General features: G+C 39.1%; 1 protein-coding gene across 1 annotated transcript in view; it reads left to right on the top strand.

The window, feature by feature from the left end:
* The window catches only part of LOC101316279 (cell adhesion molecule DSCAM), a 527,322-nt gene that overhangs the window by 325,004 nt on the left and 182,378 nt on the right, over positions 1-19,940 (top strand). Inside the window, exon 8 of the mRNA XM_073804653.1 lies at positions 18,970-19,248. Coding sequence (XP_073660754.1) covers positions 18,970-19,248 — 279 coding nt within the window. The remainder of the gene's footprint in view (positions 1-18,969; positions 19,249-19,940) is intronic.

Raw genomic sequence — 19,940 nt, 5'->3', positions numbered from 1 at the left:
AGGGCTCAAATACACATCTTTGCTTTCCAGTACCACCCCACAGTGTGTTTTTGAAAAGTAATTCACATTGCAGTGGGAAGCCAAGATTGAAGTGAGGAGAAATTAACTCAAAGTACCTGGGAAGAAAGCTGTTTAAAAAATCAAGAAAGGAGATTATCTTCGAAGTAAGGGTATGAGCTATTGAGTGCCTAACGTAAGAGAGAGGGAGAATTAGTTAAATTGAAAAGAGGGAAAGGAAGGAATGGATTTGGTGAGTGAGCATGGGTAAGAACCAGAGGACTCCAGAAGTTCTAGTCTGGATGATGGAAAGTCCAAGAGGGAGAACCTAAAATATCTTATGAACGGTAGGCTTAGTATCATGTGTCTGTGGACCACTATTCTGGATTCAGACCAGGGGAACTTTGATATAAGAATTTGGGGAGTGGGCTGCAATTAGTAGAGAGCAGTGGTTGAAATTGTAACTTGGCAAGTGTGTCTAAGAAGCATCAAGCTTTTGGAATTGTATTTTATGAGTTTTTTTAATTAACGTTTGCCAGTTTGTTGTATTTTTTAGAGTCCACGTATAAGTGATATCGTACAGTATTTGTCTTTCTCTGTCTGCCTTACTTCACTTAGCATAATGCCATCCAAGTCTATCCATGCTGCTGCAAATGGCAAGGGGTCATTCTTTTTATGGCCGAGTAGTATTCCGTTGTGTATATATATGTATAGATATCACATCTGCCTTATCCATTCATCTGTTGATGGACATTTAGGTTGCTTCCTTGTCTTGACAATTGTAAATAACACTGTGAACATTGGGGTGCATATATCTGTTTGAATTAGTGTTTTTGTTTTTTCAGATATATACCTAGGAGTGGAATTGCTGGGTCATATGGTGGTTCTACTTTTAGTTTTTTGAGAAAAAACTACAATAAACTAGTGAGCAAAATAAAAAAAGAAGCAGACTCACAGACATAGAGAACAAACTAGTGTTTACCAGTGGGGAGAAGGGAGCGGGGAGGGGCAATATAGGAGTAGGGGATTTTTCAAAAAGATTATTATGGGATTATATGAAATCATGTATGTGAAACTTTTGAAAATTATAAAGCATTATAAAATTTAAAGAATCTTTTATTCGATAAAAAAGTTAAAAAAATCTATATTTGTCAATAATGAGGTGAGATGGTGATGCTAGAAAGGAAATAAAAGCAGTGACAAAATTCACTCTTTCATATTTAATTTCATTTTCTAAATGTAGCACTTCCCAGTTCTAATTCGAGACAGATTTTTATCGTTTCCTGCTTCAAACTGATGGAAGAGTTAGGTGTCGTTGACAGCATTTCCGACTCATGGTCGTGACCCTTTGTGTTCTGCAGCCTAACTGACACACTCTTCTGCACCATCTGGCAGAAAGATCCTGCTCTCACTGCAGCTTTTGATCATAGGGTGCATCTCACCTCGTCTGTCATCCTAGCGGCCTCACAGAGCTGCTGTTGGTGCAGTTGGGGAAATGAACACCCTGTTAAAAATGGTGCTGAGAATGCGTCTGCTTTCCTCCACCTCTCAGTGAGCGGCCAGGAACATAGTCTTCTAATGACATCATCCTTCAAGGGCTCCTGACAAGCTAATGTCGCTTGGCCCAGGCAGAGCTGCAGCTCTGTGCACGGAAACAACCTTGGCAGTGTCACCCACTCCCACTTTGTGACTGACGTTTGCTCATTTGCTCTTCCAGCCAGAGCACCATCAACCTCCACCAGGTTCCAAACCCAACTCTGTCAGGGATGAAGAGTCTTCTTCTCTTTATCACTTTCACTTTCTTCCACTCTCCTCTCTCCAGCTACTGGAGTCATTTATAATACTGTTCATAGAAAACATAACATTTCGGGGTTATTTTTCTCTTTTAAGTGCCTCATTAAAGTTGAGCAATGTTTAATTTAAGGTCCTATTTGCTAGGGTCTTGTGTGACCATAAATTTTAGTCATTTGCAAAATTCTTGTATTGATTTTCAACAACTACTTAGAGAGTGTACAGTTTATATTGTGAGTAATATGGGAGAAAATAAAGCTGGTGGGGGAACATAAAGGCAATACATTAAATGTGTAACACTTTCGTGGTAATTTATGACTTCAAATGGGAATTTAAGTTCTCTTTGTTAATGTAACATCCTAATGTGGCAAAAGAAGGCTGATTGTGTGGAGAATTTTCACCATCCCTCCTTTGTAAACTACCAAAGACGCACTCATGTTTAAATGTGCTTAAATGGCTGTAGTTTCTCACCTGACCTTAGGAGAGGTGCTCTCACACTTCCACAGAAGAGAAGTTCTTTACTTTGGTTAGGATGTCAAGACTGAGTTCCAAACTCAGCTGGAGCACTTGCCTTCAAACAGATTTGTCCTGGAGATAGGTTGCTTTGTTATTTTTCTTCCAATCTGGAAAATGAAGCTGGTACCTTTCTTTTTTTTTAACCTGTTTCTTGTTACATTTTAATTATTTTTTATTTTTAAAATTAATTTCTGTTGGAGTGTAGTTGCTTTACAGTGTTGTGTTAGTTTCTGCTGTACAGCAAAGCGAATCAGCTATGCATATACATATATCCTTTCTGTTTTGGATTTCCTTCCCATTTAGGTCACCATGGTACATTGAGTAGAGTCGCTCATTAGTTATCTATTTTATACATAGTATCAGTATTGTATATATGTCAATCCCAAACTCCCAATTCCTCCCACCACCCCCCTTCCCCCTTGGTATCCATACATTTGTTCTCTATGTCTGTGTCTTTATTTCTGGTTTGCAAATAAGAGAGGGTGTGGAGAAAAGGGAACACTCACACACTGTTGGTGGGAATGTAAATTGATACGGCCACTATGGAGAACAGTAGGGAGGTTCCTTAAAAAACTAAAAATAGAACCACCATATGACCCAGCAATCCCACTACTGGTACCTTTCTTTAAGGAAACACTATCTTAGTTTTTTTTTTTTTTTACAAATAACATCTCAAATTGGTTTCCTCTAAGTAGACAAAAAGAAAAAGAACATGTATTTGATTTGCTATGAAGTCAAAGAATGCAAATTTTTATTCAGTTAAAATTAAAATTGTGGGAGAAATAAGGTTTTGCAATACTTGTTATGCATGTTAGACACAGGGACTCCAAGAAGGAGAGAATGAAGTAGAGATGAGAAAGGAAGAAAACATGACAAGAAGATTACTCACACTTTCACTGCCTGACCCACAGTCAATCTCTCTAGATATACACACAGTTGTATGTGCACACAAACACACGCAGGGGGAAAAATTCCTTTGGTAGTGCTTAAGTGATAATGCCCTGATAATATTTTAATCAGAAAAATTTAAACTCATTAAATATGGACTAGTACAAATGCAAGTAATTGTCAAAATATATAAGTTCAACAGAATTTGTAGTTTATGCACATGCAATATATAACAAATATTTATTTTATTACATTTATTTATAAATATAAAGATATTACATTCACACATAAAGTATTCGTATGTGTTGAAATCATGTGTAAATATTTATGTGTGTTATATTCAAATGTAGATGGACTTAAGTATATATAAAATATGCCTACATATGTGTAAATAGATGATACAAGGATAGAACCTTAGGGATATAAATAAACTTGGGGTTCATCTAGACCAGCATCCCATGTGATACTCAACCTGCCCTTCGACTGTACTCAAATTTTTCCAGACTGTCTGCACGGGATCTCTGCAGTGCCCCCAATGAGCTCTAAGCCCTTTCTGATTCTGCTTGGCCATGATGATCAGACATTTCTTCCTCCTGTTGAATACAAATCTGTCTTCTCTAATTCTTCCTCTTCTTTCTGGTCCATTGTTTCCTCTGGGGCAGCTCAGAGGAACTCTCCCCCCTCCCCATAGAAACTACCCAATGTGGGCAACGATGAGCCACTGCCTTCCTGACTCACCATCTTTAACATCCTCATTCGTTCAACTGTGTTGTGTACAACAAAGCTCAGAAACTGGTTTCCTTTGTAAGGACACATGGATGTGTCCGTCTGCTCTCAGAGAAACAAGCCTTCTAGGAATTGTCTAATGTCTGAAAGAGGGAAAAGAGAATATCACCTCGATCCTGAAGATAAGGCTTCTTTGTTACAACCCATGTCCCCACTGTTGAGACGTTCCTTTGGGCTCAAGAGCAAAAACCCAGGTGCTGATTGGTCAGATGGGAACTTTGTTCTGTTTTGTCAATATTTGGTTTATACCACACCTTTATCATCAGTTCATACAAATTCCCTATTTTGCTTTATCTTTTTTTTTAAACCATTCACCAATTCTGGTATTGTTCTTCCCTATTTCCATGCCACATATTTATGTTTACTTAATATATTTATCTTTTTTAAAACGTTTTATTTTATATTGTAGTATAGCTGATTAACAATGTTGTGATAATTCCAGGTGCACAGCAAAGAGATTCATCCATACATACACATGTATCCATTCTCCCCCAGACTCCCGTCCCATCCAGGCTGCCACATAACACTGAGCAGAGTTCTCTGTGCTGTACAGTAGGTCCTTGTTGGTGATCCATTTTAAATACAGCAGCACATGTCGATTCCAAACTCCATAACTATCCCTTCCCCCATCCTTCCCCCCAGTAACCATAAGTTTGCTCTCTAAATCTGTATGTTTCTGTTTTGTAAATAAGTTCATTTGTATCATTTCTTTGTGGATTCCACATATAAGGGATATCACATGGTATTTCTCTTTCTCTGTATGACTAAAATTAGAGCTACCATATGACCCTGCAATCCCCCTCCTGGCCATATGTCTGGAGAAAGACATAGTCCAAAAGGATACAAGCACCACAATGTTCATTGCAGCACTGTTTACAATAGCCAGGACATGGAAGCAACCTAAATGTCCATGGACAGAGGAATGGATATAGAAGATGTGGTGCATATATTTATCTTAAATATGCTTTCTATGCCCTTATTAAGATAAAGATAAAACCATAAAAGTAAACACTTAGGTTGTCTCCTAGATCTTTGACTCTATATATGATGCTACAATGAATATCCTTGTAGATGTGCCTATATGTAATACTAAGTATAGGATAGGAAATAGAATTGTTACATCATAGAATTTAATTTCACTAATGACTAAATAGCACTCTCCAAAATTCCTATACTAGTTTATGCCGCCACCAGCCATGTGTAGAAGGTCACAGTTCCCTATATCTTTGCCAATAATTAATATTATCTGCCCTTCTAATTTTTGCAGTATAATGGATGTAATGTTTATTTTAGTTTCTTCCATCACTACTGAGGTTGAGCATCTCTTTATATTCTTTTTAGGTATTTGGGTGTCCCATCTATGAATTTCCTTTACGCATTTTGCCATCAGTCTTCCTGCTATTTCTTCCTGCTTTGCTATAGTTCTTTAATGTAAATATGAAGCTTTTGTTACTTATACATAGCTGTGAGTATATTTTCCAAGGTCTCTTGGCTCTTTATCTTTGATTGTCTTCATTGGGATCTGGTTTAAGAAGACTCTGGGCTCATGGAAGATCCATGCCTACATTTTTTTTTTCTATATTTGCTCTACGTTTACATTCCACTGTCCACATTTAGGTCTTCAGTCCACATTGAGGATTAGGGATATAGTAGAAGTGGGTGTCCAATTTTTTCTTTGTTGATTGAGTCAGTATTCCTAATATAATTTATTAAATAACCCATGCTTTCCACTCTTCTACATATATCAAGATATCATGGTGGTGTGGACAGAGGTCATTTTCGTTCTGTGAAATGTATTGAAACTTTCTTTATGGATGTTTCATATATTAATAAATGTCTGTTTTTTCATATATTTGTTGGGCATAGGTTTGTATGTGTTAGATTAAATTTAATAATTATGTTATATCTCATCTCTAGCTTTGCCAATTTTTTATTCCTTTCATTGACCAGTGATCAAAGTGGGCGTTAATATTACCAAATGTAATTGATTTATCTATCTTCTGCTACAATCTCTGGTAATTTTTTGTCTTGTAACATCTATTATATGATTGAAAATTCCTCTTCTTGCCTTCTTTGTGCTTGGTTGATCTTTTCCCATTTCTTCAACTCCTGCTTTTATGTAGCTTTTTATTCTGTGATGTTGCTTGAACCCAGTTTTTAATCCAGTGTGTGTGTGTGTGTGTGTGTGTGTGTGTGTGTGTGTGTGTGCGCGTGTGACTTTTGATGCATGTTTAACACATATATGTTTATTTGAATTGATTTTATATCAAAAGTTGTTTTAGTCAGATTATTTTATATTTTCCATTTACTCTCTACTTCTTGTTCTCTCTCTTAACTTGGCACTGAACAGGATCACTCATGTATTGATAATTAGGTTTACAAAAAGATCTGTTGATACTAAGTGCTCATAAATATGCTGCAATCATATCTCCAAGCACATAAACGTCCTTGTACTAACTATTCACTTCAGTGAAAGAATTTGTTAATTTCTTCAAGAAAGAGCCAGTTGCTTATGATGTGTATTAATCTGGGTGTGGCAATAAAATACCTTGGTTTTGAAGACCTGAATCTTCCAGGTTGTCCACAAGTGATAAGAATACTTGGAAGATTTCACTCTGTACCTTTCTTTCAAAGAATCAGAACACATCTGCGCTGAAAGCCATCTTGTCTGAGTCTTATCAAGAGGAATTAGAGACCCCGAAAATTGAGGAGACTCATGGAGGGACACACAGTTGGCTGAAAGTGTAGAGAGGGGTCTGTATAATTAGTTTTGCATAGATCTATGCTGATGTGAATATTGGGTGGATGGAATATAGAGGGACATATCTTTCATTGGTGTATATTCATGCATTTAACAGTATCCCTCCTTCATTATATCACTAATTCAATGCCTGAAATTTGCCAAAATAATTTCACTGACTTACAGCTTTGTTGAAATATCATAGTTACCTTTTTATATCCTTGTCTTCTCTGTGACGTATTTCATAAAAAAGAATACAGCCACCTGAAGTCAGTTACAGTTAATAACCAAGCTTTTAAAGAAGGATGACCTTTTCTAAGCCAAGGTCATGAAAAATATTTCTCAAGTAAATACCTTGCTATTACTAGCAATTCTTGTAAAGAAGCTAATTGGGAAAAGAAGGTAAGCTTTAGAACGAATGCCAGCGATTTTGTGAATTTTGGCTGTCCTTGTCATTTAGCCTGGCCGTCATCACCTCTAGTTTGAGTCCCATGGCTTTGCCTGCACTAATAGTCCATAGAAATAAAAATAAAATAAGTGCAACCCATCTGGAAGAGTCTTTTCTCCACTTGGGTTAGTACAACAGGAGAGCTATGTTTCATTTTCTTGATGCTATTATGATTCAAATGGCTTTTCTTTAAATATTAGAGATGCAAGTTAGTTTAGGTTAAATCAGAAAACTACTCAGTTTTATTACCAAGTCTCTATGTAACCATGTTATTGACCCCAACCAGGAGAAAAGTAACCTGCCTATCTATCTCCTCAGTCCAAGATGACTCTTATTGTTAAATACAGAAATTCTCATGAATTCTGCAGGTGTTCACCAGTTTTAAATGTTAAAGAAACTATTTATTTCAACATAATATGGTTATGGCTACCAAATGCCTTCCATGAAAATCCTTGAAGAAATGTCTTATATGGTTAAAAACTAGAATCCCCTGAAAAAACCACCCAATTCCTACCCCTATATCCCACTACAGGCATCTATATAGGTGGTCCATTTTTCCTGAGAGTGCTTTGGAAGAAGATGCTGTCATGTTTCTCATGGCTCGTTTTAGTGTTTTATTTCTGAAAATTTCAAGCAGTTTGTCTTCTCTTTATATCTAATATGTATCTTTCCAGCTGATGAAAACAACAGTTCCTGTTTATCTTTATTATAATTCTACATTATTCCTTAAGGATTTTTTTTCTTCCTAAAATGTTTTAAGTGTATTTTCTCCCATGGACTTAATTGGTATTTTAAAACATTTTACAAGTTTCTCTTACCTTTATACTTATGTTGTCATATTTATGGCTCTGTAGTTCTTCTCATAATCTGGTCGTCCAAAATAGGCATCCTACATAAGAACGACCTTGTTTAAAAATCTTAGTAGGAGAGTTAGCTACACTCATCTCTGATTTATTCCGAAGTTACACTCTTCTTATGTCAACTGTGCTATTCTGTTGGGTTGTATTTAGCTTATGAACGCTACCTATGCTTTTGGCTTCATCTACTGGGAACCCATTATCCAGTGCATGCAGTATGTGTACGTGCTTGGGTATTTGTGTGTGTGTGTGTGTGTGTGTGTGTGTGTGATTAATGTTTGCCAGGTTTTCTTGTGTTTTTAAGTTGAGCCTTCTGGGATTTCTTGGGTTCCAATTCAGATATTGGCATTGAATTCTTCCTCAGTTTTGTACTCTTGGACATACATTTACTGAGCTTGTGAATATGCACAGCCCCATGTTAAAGGTAAAGACGGAAGTTCCGTGCTGAGCACTGGCTGAGCTTAGGGCAGGTAAATGAGTAAAACAAACAAGTAAATAAACAGATACAGACTTTTTGAAGGTAATAAGAAGCATTCTTTTTTGAATTTTTATTTTATTTATTTATTTTTTGCGGTACGCGGCCTCTCACTGCTGTGGCCTCTCCCGTTGCAGAGCACAGGCTCCGGACGCGCAGGCTCAGCGGCCATGGCTCACAGGCCCAGCCGCTCCACGGCATGTGGGATCTTCCCGGACCGGGGCACGAACCCGTGTCCCCTGCATCAGCAGGTGGACTCTCAACCACTGCGCCACCAGGGAAGCCTGAGCAGCATTCTTAAAATTAACTTTTCAAACTATTTTTTTCCCTTGCTTCTGTCATCCCTTTTCTGTTCTGCAGGAGAATAGGAAAATACTGATAATCACGTACAGAGGGGTCTTACTAAAAGAGAACCCAGCACACATGATAATTCTCCCCTGGTCACAGTCCAAAATGAATAAAAGCAACATGGATGGATGGATGGATGGATGGATGGATGCAGTATACAGAGGCAGTATTACAAACAGACCTGGTTTTGTTATGAATAGTAGATCAATTTTTTAATTTATTTATTTATTTTATTTACTTATTTTATTTTATTTATTTATTTTTTTTGTGGTACGCAGACCTCTCACTGTTGTGGCCTCCCCTGTTGTGGAGCACAGGCTCCGGATGCGCAGGCTCCGTGGCCATGGCTCACGGGCCCAGCCACTCCGCGGCATGTGGGATCTTCCCGGACCGGGGCACGAACCCGTGTCCCCTGCATCAGCAGGCGGACTCTCAACCACTGCGCCACCAGGGAAGCCCCAATTTTTTTTATTTTTGATGAGGCAAACTGCTGCAGGTTGTATTCTCCCGGGAGCAGCCTCTGAGATGGAGTTTGGTGTGCAGGATGTTTACCAGGGAGTGTCCTTACCATCAACACGTGTGGAAGAAGGGAAAGGGGGAGGGACTGGGCACAGGGGGAAGATGTGCCGGCCCATGACAGCCTCATCTGACTCTACAGGGGTCTCTGGAGTGTTCCTTCAGGGTTGTCCTGAGTTGGGGCAAAATTGCCCTCTTCGCTCACTCATTGGAAGGGCCTGCACTTGGGTGAGGGGATCTCTGCAGCTGAGGCGACCTTTGACGTAGCTGATGACTGAAGGGTGCCCCCTGAGGTCACTCGCAGAATCTGGGGCTCATGTCCTTGAAGGAACCTGGGCCACGTGTCTTCACGTACATCAAATCCTACCGCTTATGCAGATGTTAAATAGCTATCGATGTGCATCTTAAATACCTTTTCCTAAAAAAAATAGTTTTCATTAAATTGCTCCCACTTTCTCTAATAACGCCAGTCCAATATTTCAAATAGGAGATGAAAACTGTCACAGTGTAGGGCAGTAGCATCATTAGACTAGATGTTTTGTTACCCAAACAATTTTTAACTCAAAGAATCTCTTTGATTCCTATGATTTCTTTAGCTTATTCAGGCCATATCGGTGCATCTACTGTTAATGAGATCAAATAATAATAGGATGGTCACCGCCAACACAGGGTTGGGGTCAGTGGAAGGACCTATAGACAAATAACTATAATACATGACAGGAGGTAGCAAGTCTTGAGGGAAGTGGCACAGGGTGAGAAAAAAATCATTTCAACTAGCGATGGGAGAAGAGTGGGCAGGCAAATAAGAAAGTCACTAATTTCAGCACAATGCCATCAAAAAAATATATGGGAGGCGTTTTGGAAGTAGGGAAGATGGACATCTAGCTAGTTCTGGGCATAAACTCTGGAGTCAAAAAAAAGGTTTCCAAGGGAAACTGAGTTGAGTCTCAAAGGATTTACAGCCTGAAAAAATCTCCAAAGCAAGTAACAGCTGAGTTGAGTTTTCACACTTTAAGCTGGTAGGGGTGAGAATGGACACTGCTGGGGTGGGGGACAGAAAGAGGGACAGGGTGCAGCCCTTGACATTCAGAGTCAATGTGGCTGAACCAAAGGACACTTACTATAGGCAAATGGTGTGAGTCGGCACAGAGACAGTATCAGATCTTGTAGCGTTCGGTGCCTCCTGCGCCATCCTAAAGGCAGCAAAGTGACAGAAGCAGAGGGAGATACAAAGTGTTTTAGAAAAACTAATCTGATTGAGGTCTCTGAGGTGGATTATACTTCAGAAAGAAAACAAATGGGAAGACCAATTAGGACACAATTGAAAAGTTTTAATACAAGATGGTGGGAGGTATGCATATGGCTGATTCACTTTGTTGTACAACAGAAACTAACACAGTATTGTGAAGCAATTATACTCCAATAAAGATCTATTAAATAAAATAAAGATGATGGAAGAATGCTTGGGGGAAAAAAAGAGCCAGATGCAAGAGGTACTGAGAGGTGGAGTAGACAAGACATCACAGCCAGTGTGAGGGGTTGGAGATAAAGAGAAATGTACAGCTAGGAATATTATACGAAATCGTATCGTATCATATCATACTATGTTATATTATAAATAACATTAATGTAATAACTTATTATTCTGAGCTTCTTGCAGCTGGGAGATTTTGCTAGAGAACTGAATGAGAGGCTTAGATTAAGGGGAAACATGACACGTTTGGTTTGGGATTAGAGATGCTTCTGGGCCATCCAGATGGAGGTCTTAGTGGACAACTGAACAAGTAGGCAGGAAGCTTGAGAAGGAGTTTTGGATGAAGATGTTGATGAGGCAAACCACTGCATCGTGCTCACAACTGGCAGGGAGGCTGTAGGTGAGACCGTCAGGGAAACAGCGGGGGGGAGCCAGGCCAGGGCACTGAGGAACAACGTCTCCATTAGTGAGGGGCACAGAGTCTTCCTCTGAATCGCTGAACTATTTATTTAAGGTTTTCAATCTCCTGCTTACTTTGTGTGAACTTTTCAAATGGAAGAGGCCCCTACGCTCATTATCCCTTTGCTATGGGATCTATGAACTCTTATAAACTCTTATAAACCATCCGTCTAGGATTTATAAGTACCCATAAGCAAGCAGAGATGGTGACAGCATTTATTATTCCTGAGAATACATTCCTAGTTCATAGTAATATAGAGAGATACATAGATAATTTCTGATCACATTGATCCCACAAACATTGTGTAATTCAATTCTAATAATTGAAAAAAACCTAGCACCTCATTGGCTGTATTGGACCCTTTGTTGAATAAAATGAGGACAATATTCTATATGGACAGAATAACATGCATTAGGAAATAATACCAGAAAGTAACATAGTTTCCACTCCCTGTAAAACCTGCAACATAACCTGAGAAAAGATGTGTTTTATCACAGTAATATCTGCAGCAGATGGTGTTCTAACAACAGCAGGACCAACGGGAAGCAGGTGCTCACCTTGAGCGAGAATTGGGAAATTCGTGTATATGATTTTGCGTGTTGTTTGTTTCACTTGTAAACAGGCCTTCAAGTCACGGCAGGTGTCTTGAACCTGGGACTTTGTGAAACTGGGGTAAATATGTGTGATCGGTTCCCCTATTGTTTTCTGTCCATGAAGGAGAATGTTTATCACTGAGAATGTAGCCAGAGCTGAGTAATCTCGGAAACTCCAATTTACGTTTCTGCTATGACACCTGTCTTAAAGAGTTCTAAGCCAAACAGGGATTCTTCTCCTTACCTGAGCACGGCTTAAATAATTCACGGGAGTGAATTTCCCTAAATGCACCCAAACCGCCTACTTAAATAACTCAGCCACAGAAATTTAAGTGTGGTCATTTCAATCTCTGGCTAAAGAAAACCTATTTAATTTTTTTACGTTTTATATGGCTTGGGTTGTTGAAAATATGCCCAGGATACAGCTCCCTAAGGGAATTTTTAGAGGTGGACCCTGAATGCCGTCCTACCACACGGGAGAGACAATGACTCACTCCTTCTCTGCCTTTCCCACCCAGCAGCAGCGCCAGAGAGCACCCTGCTGGCTCACTCCCGCCTTTTATTTCTGGGTCAGTGTTTGGGTGTCAGTTAATATCAGTTCATATTCAACCCCAAGGGAGCTTAGAGAGCAAGGTCAAGAAGGGCTTGCAGAGAAGCCCACATTTATGTGCACATGCTTAAGCCTCTGTTTATTTAGCACCTGCCGGCTCCCAGCAATGCCCTTCTTACTTGTGCTTTGTACCCTCCTGAAGCTCTGGAGGGCTCTGGTCATGCCCTTCTCACTTCAGCAGGTACAGGCCAAGGACCGGCAGCCCAATTCATGGTGAGCCAGAAGCAGCTCTGGCAGAAGTCGCTCAGCTCAGGGGAACAAGCTGACGCAGTGGTTCAGAGCTGGCACCGGTGGCCGTACCTGAATAACCAAGGCCAGGTCTTGACTTTATCTCCCCAGCTTGCCCTAACAGCAGGGGGAGGGGTGGCTCAGCGGGTCCACTAGTTAGAAGTCCTGGGCCCCTAGGACATGTGGCATGTAATATGTGTGCACGGAAAGTACTTGTCGTTGTGAGAACATGAATGCAAAAAGAGTAAAGAGTGATAGGTATAGTAGTAGGTATATTAGACAATCTTAGAGGGTAAAGGATCTTGGAAATTATACTCTAGGAACACTTGGAGGTTTTCAGGCGGGTTTTGCATTTCAGAACACTTTGGTGATGGATATGTGGGAAATGCATTTCAGGGAGAATAAAATAATTATTATTTTGGTACAGGTGAGAGATAAGAGAGGACTCTTGGCAGTGGAAGTCAGAATGCATAGAAAGGTCCTGATTCAAAAGAGATTTAGACCAGGAAATCTTGAGGGATTTAGTGATTTATTAGATGATACGATTGAGAACAAGATAGAAGTATGCATGCCTCTCAGTTTCCAGATTTAGTGCCCAACCACTTGGGAATTGCTTAGTCTGCTCATTCAGTCACGTCATAAACTTCATGGGCCCCAAGACTACTCAGGCTGAATAGCAGCCTCACCTTTTGTCCTTCCCATCTCACCATCTCATCATTGTTATGTCCTGGATGTATCTCTCTTTGTATTCATAACTTCAGGATTGTCTAATGTGCAAAATGTAGACACATGTTCATCATCACCTCTTAAAAGGTATTTTCAAAAACTATTATGCAGTTAAGATGTACAAGGCACCATTTATTCCACTAGTTGTGGGAAGTAAAAAAGATAAACTCGATATATCTTCTGCTTCCTGGGTCACTCTACTTAGGAAACAGCCTCATACATAGATCACTATATTCACGTGTCATATATTTTATTATAAAATCTTGAACAACAGGCTCTTGGGGTGGATGGAGAAAGATTTTAATTGTGGTGTGTGAACAGAATGGAGGACTATATCACATGGGACCGTAATCTACAATTCTGTACTCTAAAGCATACTGTAAAGTGGCAGAATTGGACAAAGAACCAATTCTATGGGTAGATAGTCCATTAAGCGATGTGCTCGACCCACAAGTCACAAGTGTTCACCAGCCTCACGGTTTTTGAGCCACAGCTTGTATTTGGATGGACAGTACAGAGCCCTGAGCCTACGCAGGTTCTAGGCATCCCTGATGGGCATACGGATTCTAAAATGGGTGTGTAATTGGGACTGAACTCTCAGAGATCAGCCATGGGGTTTGCATTCCCACAATGGACAGGATTAGGAGGTGCAATTTTTGGAGACTTTATGAAACATGTAAGATGTTATAAAAAGAAAATGTCTTAAAGGATGGGAAGAAAGGGCTTGTTAAACAGAATGGAGAAGAGGAGCTAGAAAGATGAAAATAACCACAGCCTTGACTCAGAATACTTTGGCCTGAGGCAGCCTCCCTGAGCAGCCTGATACCAAAAGCTGTCAACCTGAGACTTTTGTATGGAGACTCACAGAGTTAAATTACCAGTGGACGTGAAATGACGAAATGTTGGAATTGATGGAATTCTATATGACCATGGAACTAGAGCCTTATATGTCTCAACATGCATGCAATGTATTTGATCTTCCCAGTGAATCATGGGCCTTGGGACAAAAGAAAAAAAAAAGAGTTAAGAGGAGGAAAGGTAGAAGGATGCTAACCTGAGCTACTTCTAGGTACCACCTGGGCTCTGGGGCTGGCATGTTACATAAAGCCTTCTCCTGACACTCATGAATTGTGTCACTGTCACCATGTTACCCATGAAGAAATGGAATCACAGAGTTAAAAAATAACTGGATCAAGATAACACTGCTAACTACTCAAGACTGGCCAACACACAACTATGTTTGTTTCAGTATGTCATACTCCACTCTGGGTGAGGGGGAAAGTAAAACTTGTTTTGTCCCCTGTGAAAAAGAATATCCAGTTAGTTAATTTTTGAGGGACAAGACACAGAAATGTATTAGCCTCATTTAATGTTCTTGTTAAGGGTTTAGAAAGAATAAGAATCTAAACTAACATTTGACAGTATTCAAGGGCTCTGCACTGCCTCAGAGAAAGGAACCCCCAGCATTATGTAGAATAAAATACACAAGCCTGGTAAGAAGTGACATTTAGCAGATATTTATATACTTTATGAAGGACGGTTACGTGGAAACCTGCCGCAGGTCGCATTCAGAATTTCTGCTCCTGTATTGTTACAAGGTTTTACTGTCAGTAAGATTCAGAGAATTTACCTTAAAAGGTGACATAATGACTCAGACACAATAAGCAATGCGCCTCAAACAGGTGATTTGGCTTCACCAACATCATTACAAGAGTTTTTGACTCACTTGGTTTACTTTTTGCCTCTAATTTTATATCTTATACATGTAAAATATAAGATTCTGGACCCCTTAAAATACTTTTAAGCATTTTGTACAGCAGACTTGTGTTTTGTGACTGAAGCAAGGGAGGCAACACATGTAGTAAGAAGTGACATGACACACAGGTCTTTTAATTTGTGTTAAAAAAATAAAGTGCATCCCAATGTAATGTGGTAGGCAAAATAAGAAGTTACAAACATGATTTGACATTATTCGGGGAAGATGACTTTTCCCTCTAACTAAATTCTTCCTTTCATCATGAAAATTTTATTTTAACTATCTTGGATAGTTTCTGTTTATAAATACCTTTTAAAATATTTCACATATTATCTTTTTCCCCTGTAATATATTAACAATAACTTATGAGTCAGATTCTTAATTATGCACTATGCTATTGTATTAATTGCAGAAAAGCTGGCTATTATGAACAGTGTGCCCCAGCAAAAAATGTCCCCAGGTGCTGTGTGTGTTGCATTGTATCTACTCTTTGTAGTTTATGCTTCGTTTCTCCCCACCTTTACCTTACCAATTGTGGCTTCTTACTGAGCCCTCATCAATATGTCTGAATTCTCAGCGTCTGGTTTAGAGCAAGAAAGGAGATAATAAGGGTGCCGCAGAAGTTTAAAATACGATGTTCAGAGAGAGGGATTATCCTTTGAGTGACGTGAGTGAGGGTTAGTGCCTGGACTTTCTGACCTTTGTTTTTACTGGTTTGGAATCTTCATTTCCAGCGGTGTCACTTTATACCTAAACGTTTTGAAATTTACTTCTTTAACTATAATTATACTTCTTACAGTTCTATAAACCAGTGAATTACATATATTTTAGAATTATGGAAAGCATGAATTTTTAAAAATTGATTCACCTGTAGCTACTTCTTGCCTCTGTTCTTCAGAAATAATATGCATATGCCATTTCTCTGTCCTATAACTTTCTTCTGCTATAAAAAGACACTCTTGTATTTAATAATTATTAACGGCCTACAGCCCATATTGTTTTCTTATTAAATAGATAGGTCAGAGGTGCTACATCTTATCTTTCTTTCTTTTTTTAAAATTTATTTATTTTTGGCTGTGATGGGTCTTCGTTGCTGCTCGTGGGCTTTTCTCTAGTTGCAGCGAGCAGGGGCTGCTCTTCCTTGCGGTGCACGGGCTTCTCATTGTGGTGGCTTCTCTTGTTGTGGAGCACGGGCTCTAGGCGCACAGGCTTCAGTAGTTGTGGCTCGTGGGCTCAGTAGTTGTGGCTCGCGGGCTCTAGAGCACAGGCTCAGCAGTTGTGGCACACGGGCTTAGTTGCTCCGTGGCATGTGGGATCTTCCCGGACTGGGGCTCCAACCCGTGTCCCCTGCATTGGCAGGCGGATTGCTAACCACTGACCCACGAGGGAAGCCCTTATTTTTCATTCTTGATCTGGGGCTTAGAAAGTAAGTCCTTATATATTTCTTGTCCGTATTGTAACTAATAAGGGAAATGGAGTCCTTTCCCTTGCCCACTAATGTTTCGTTTAACCGTTCTGTTTTTTTCCTCATATTAAAGGCTTATGAAATAGAATCAGTGCTAAGAAACCAATTCAGGTGCATGTGAAAGTCTGTGACCCCTGTGCTCATTCACTGCTCACAGCAGCCCCTCTCGTTTTACAAATAAGGAAACTGAGGCACGTAGGGGTGCTCACGACTTTAGTTAGTAGCACAGCTGAACTTAAACCCAGGTAGTCTGGCTCCAAAGTTCTTATCTTAGAAAAATGATCTGCAATTCAGATAAAAAGCACCAAGCCAACAATGGGTGCTTAGGCTGGTCTGAGTAGACTCAAAATTAGGTTTCTGTGTGTCACAAACCAAAGAAGAAGAAACATAGTTACTTTTTATTTTTAAAATGTCAACTTATTAAGTGTTAATACTTAATATGGGGTAAACATTCGTAACACTTGGGGCAAGATTTAGAGAAATACAAGCACTTTTGCTACAACTTGGCACTTTCCCTGCCTAATGACAAACGACTGTGAACAAACACGGTGTAATCCAACTTGATCTATGCAGGGTGTAGGCTGTCAATATTTATTAAGCATAAGAATGTCTTCTTATAGCAGAAAAAAGTTACAGGATAGAGAAAGGGCTCTCCTTTTCAAGAACAGAGGCAAGAATTAGCTACAGAGTGATCAGAATTTAAAAAGAAAACAGAAACAAAATTCATGCTATCCACATTTCTAAAATATCACTAACTCATTGGTTATAAGCACCAGGTAGAACCTCATCCTGAGATCTTTTTCTCTTAGCGTCAGATCGACCTGTTGCAGACCCAAAGTTCTAACTTTACATTGAGGATCCACAGCAGTGTTGACATTGAATATGCTTGTCTGTACTTTCAGCTATCTGTTTCCTTGCTTGCTTGTTTGTTTGTTTCTCTCATAAAACCTAACATGAGTCACCTGCTTACTAACTCTGACTAATTTGCAACTTTGCTAATGACTAACTTGCAATTCTAACTTCCACCTTCTTTTGAAAGCGTACAGGAGTAGTAATAATAATATTAACTTACAGAAAAACCACTGCTATACTTTGTTGACATCCACTGCCTATGACTGCGAATGAAAGCTCCACTGGGTACAGATGGTATATCATGTTCATTGCTGTCTGACCAGCACACACAGTGCAGTATTGAGCACGTACCAGGTGCTCAGTAAGCACTTCCTGAGTGAATGAATGAATGCATGAATGGTTTCCGTTCAGATGTTTCTCATCTGGATCCCTTTTGTCTCCCCTGAGTTGATAATTGAAAGGAGACTACGACTGATTTAAAGAATAAACTTTGCAGACATCCTGCTGTTTAATAACTTCATTTTGTAAAATCACCTAATATAATAACTGGTTTATATTAGGTTATTATTGGCTTAATAATCGTAATAATCTATGAATAACTACCCCAAAAGGCTGATAGGAAGAGGATATTGATAACTAGTCCATGACTAGTAAGAAGGATGAATAAGAATTTATTAGGGAAATTAAATCAAAAAGAACATTCCAGACTGAGCTTCGCTGTGTCCAAGGCTGGCCAAGATGAAGACTATATAACCTTGTCTTCAGTAGCAACACAACTCCACAACTCAGAAAACTGGCCACAGACCAGTTCATAACTTAAGGTCATGCGCAAGGAATGTGTAAAATTGAGGGGTGCAGAGTAATGATGCAATTATCCTAACACAAATCTTTTAAATTAACATTTGCTATTAGTTGATGTTAGGTATTAAAAAATGTTAACAATTAAACTGGAATCTCTGCTTCTTCAATAGGGTTAAAGTATTAACAAGATGTGGAATGGATTGAAGAGGGAACAGTAATTGTACTCCTAATATTAGCAAAGCAGGAAAGAAATCTCTTGTACACATTATTTTTAAAAGCTTCCAAGAGAAAAGCAAACCCAGGTCCCTCTTTCATAGTATTTACACTGAAAAGTGCAGAATCTGAAATGTTTCCTTTAAAAATGATTATTGAATTTTTAAAAAATTTATCAAAATAAATGTGATTAAGCATATTTGCTGAAGTACAAATCAAGCCATGCTTTTCATTTAGAACAATGGGAAAATTCAAATAACAAAAGAGCACAATTTCAAATCTTCTACCAGTTCATATACTTTTATGCTATAGCAGTGATTTGTATTACTCTTTCAATGTCATGCAAAAGGGTTAAAGAAAAAAATATAGAGTATTTACACAGTTCATTATCATCTTTCCTCTCTTACTTTTTCTTTTCTTTTCTTTCAGTTCCACCTTTTATCCAACCTTTTGAGTTTCCAAGATTCTCCATTGGACAGCGGGTCTTCATCCCGTGTGTTGTGGTCTCAGGGGACCTACCCATCACCATCACCTGGCAGAAGGACGGCCGGCCAATCCCAGCGAGCCTCGGGGTGACCATTGACAACATTGACTTCACAAGCTCCTTAAGGATTTCCAACCTCTCCCTGATGCACAATGGGAATTACACCTGCATAGCCCGCAATGAGGCAGCAGCTGTGGAGCACCAAAGCCAACTAATTGTGAGAGGTGAGGAGACACTTAGGATGCATGGCACCTATGCAGTCAGATTCAACATAACCAGAATTCATAAGAATTCCCTGTCATCCCGTTCAAACACACACACACACACACACACACACACACACACACACACACACAGCTGTAGAAGCCAACTATGAACTCCCCTAAACTCCAAGCCAAGGTGTATTTACCTAAAATGTGAAGTTTCAGAAAATTAGCAGAGAAGAAATGTGTGAATGAGATGTGGCGACCATGGGATTTAATTCTTGAAATAAGGCTTCCCTGCATTAACCCAGTGACTTGTGAGGCCCAAAATCCATGAGCTCATGCTGTGTTGTATTTATTTTATGTAGCACTTTTTTATTATCATCTAGATTGATGGCTTTTAAAAATATTTGCCAAAGCCATATGTCACAGTTTTTCTGAAGTCAAAAAATAGTAGATTTTTATATTTTTTTATTTTAGTTTTAGAAATGTGGTTTTCTTTGTTCCTCCCTTCTGTTGAGCATTAAATGTCTATCTTGGAAGGATATTGAAACATTTACTAAATTAAGCAAAGTGTGACAATATTTATGAAAAAAAACTAAAATAAGATGGTTTAACTTGTAGAAAACTTTGCCAGGGCTCTCAATGCACCTAAAATGTAAGCAACAGTCTTATTTCAAATCTCTTTGCAAGTCAGCAAATTCCCATCAAGG

Source organism: Tursiops truncatus, chromosome 4 (assembly GCF_011762595.2).
Source record: "Tursiops truncatus isolate mTurTru1 chromosome 4, mTurTru1.mat.Y, whole genome shotgun sequence".
NCBI classification, from domain to species: Eukaryota; Metazoa; Chordata; class Mammalia; order Artiodactyla; family Delphinidae; genus Tursiops; species Tursiops truncatus.
The sequence above is the reverse complement of the archived record's forward strand: the minus strand, read 5'-3'. Positions and strand labels throughout refer to the sequence as shown.